Source organism: Sinocyclocheilus grahami, unplaced genomic scaffold (assembly GCF_001515645.1).
Source record: "Sinocyclocheilus grahami isolate Dianchi unplaced genomic scaffold, SAMN03320097.WGS_v1.1 scaffold551.1, whole genome shotgun sequence".
Lineage (NCBI taxonomy): Eukaryota > Metazoa > Chordata > Actinopteri > Cypriniformes > Cyprinidae > Sinocyclocheilus > Sinocyclocheilus grahami.
The window spans coordinates 153793-156202 of NW_015505730.1; the positions used below are offsets into that span (position 1 = coordinate 153793).

General features: G+C 33.1%; 1 protein-coding gene across 1 annotated transcript in view; it reads left to right on the plus strand.

Moving 5' to 3' along the window:
• LOC107555960 (calcium/calmodulin-dependent protein kinase type 1-like) overlaps positions 1-2165 on the plus strand; it is a 7827-nt gene extending 5662 nt beyond the window's left edge. Inside the window, exons 5-8 of the mRNA XM_016238916.1 lie at positions 711-823; positions 1108-1186; positions 1307-1394; positions 2148-2165. Coding sequence (XP_016094402.1) covers positions 711-823; positions 1108-1186; positions 1307-1394; positions 2148-2165 — 298 coding nt within the window. The remainder of the gene's footprint in view (positions 1-710; positions 824-1107; positions 1187-1306; positions 1395-2147) is intronic.
• The last annotated feature ends 245 nt before the right edge of the window (positions 2166-2410 follow it).

Sequence of the window (2410 nt, forward strand, 5' to 3'; positions counted from 1 at the left end):
CTGTGAGAAAGGTATATTCACTCGACAAGCTCGCGTATCTGCGCCACCGTGCGCTCAATCCACTCAGCATGGTTTGTTTATCAGCTCACGCACATCAGCTATACAGGTGTTAATACTGAATGTTTAACGTTATATTCACTGCATACATATACTTCGTAGTAGACATCCTTAACTCCATTCTGTCTGTTGTTCTGTTGTCGGTGTTTCTTTGTCTGAATATGGCACTTATCACATGCAATGTGTGGTATCGGCGTTTGGTATCGGGGCATTTTAACGAGTACGAGTACAGGAGCTCAGTATCGGGCCCGATACCGATACCAGTATTGGTATCGGTGCATGCCTAGTAATTTACAACAGCTTCGAACGCGGCTCAACCAATCAGAATCAAGGACCGGAACTATCCGTTTTATAATTGCAGTTTTGAGAACTAAAGTCAGAATTGCGAGATGTAAACTCACAATTCTGACTTTTAAGAGTCTTAACGTAAACATAGATCGTTAAGACTGTAAAAAAAAAAGTTTCTATTTCACAATTCAGATTTTTTTTTTTCAGAATTGCAAGTTTATATAATGCAGTTCTGAGAAAAAAAGTCAGAATTTCGAGTTTATATCTTTCACATTGATTCATTTGTTTGTTTATGATTAGCCAACTAATAAGAGGGATAATTAAGAGTCTGTTTGGTTGTTATTACAAAGCTATGTCTTTTGCAGCTTATGTGGCTACCCTCCATTTTACGATGAAAATGACACCAAGCTGTTCGAGCAGATTCTCAGAGCAGAGTATGAGTTTGACTCTCCGTACTGGGACGACATCTCTGACTCAGGTAGATCTTCAGTCATGATAATATAATCATAATCCAGTACCATCATTTTGACAAGCTCTTGATTCAAATGACTGCACCAACTGAGCCCAACAGCAGGTTTTTAAAAATAAAAATACCATTAGTGATGGAACAATGTTAAACTGAGTTCATTCTTATATAATGCGACTTGTCTGTCAATAGTGAAGAAAAACCTTCTCAAAACTACTGATGAGCTCAATCCTGGGCATTTTCTTAATGCTTGAATATTGTTTGACAAACATATTATCGATCACATCCCGTCCTAGCCAAGGATTTCATCAGTCACTTGATGGAGAAAGAACCGACTCTGAGATACACATGTGAACAGGCTTTACAGCACCCATGGTAGGATTACCTAAAAAAAAAAAAAGTGTTATTTTTTTACTTAATCTATGATCATAATATCCTTCTCCTCTTTTCAACAAAATTGCATTAGTAACTCATCCCTCATCTCTAATTTTGAAGGATTTCTGGAGACACGGCTCTCGACAGGAACATTCATGAGTCTGTCAGCGCTCAGATCAAGAAGAACTTTGCCAAAAGTAAATGGAAGGTGAGAATCCCATCATTTTTTTCACATCTTGCATTTCTAGCCCAACAGTTTTTTTTTTTTTTTTTGGAATATTGGTTACTTGGTTTGCTAAGAATAAATTGCTATAAACCTGAGTTATGTTTGCGGCCTCTCACTATATGACTACACAAAACTATTGTTTAATTGCAGAAAATTAAAGGTCTTCACAGTAACCCATCAAAAAAAAGTTCTATTCAAGTTGAAGAAATTGTGACAGAAATATATTATTGTACTAAAGAATGTTTGTCTTAATGTAATACTACTACTACTAATAATAATACAATTAAATAATCACACAATTTTTCTTCCATGATTTTAACATTAAGCCTCTGTTGTGCAGCACTTTGTTTTGACAAAAATAGGAAAGGGTTTGTATAATATTCAGTTGATTAAAAGATAAATTAATGTTTTATGCCTTCATTTGATTACCAGAAAAATTAAAATACCCAACACATAATTTCTGAAAAAACAAAACATTATTGGGCCCAACTAAAAAGTTGTTTAATTAATTAGATAAAACCATTCAAATGGAATCCAGGAAAATTAAAATGGAAAACACAGAAATTGAGAAAATAACAATAATAATAATTATAATAAAATAGATTTCATAGGGCCCTAAATATGTATTTTTTTGTTAAACTTAATAATAATAATAATAAATTGCTGTTAAACTGTATAAGTTCCATGATTTCTTTTTTTGTTTGTTGTTGTTGATAAAATTTAACCCTTAAAAAGGGGTACAGAAAAATTTAAACTGGAAAAAAAATGTGATACAGAAAAGTTTAATGGAATAAAAATGGAATTTATAAAAAAAAATTAAAACAGGATTTGGGTAAAAATAAAATGGTTTTCATAGGGTCCTATATGTGACCCTGGACCACAAAACCAGTCAATTTTTTGAAATTGAGATTTATACACCATCTCAAAGCTGAATAAATAAGTTTTCCATTGAAGTATGGTTTGTTATGATAGGACAATATTTGGCCGAGATACAACTA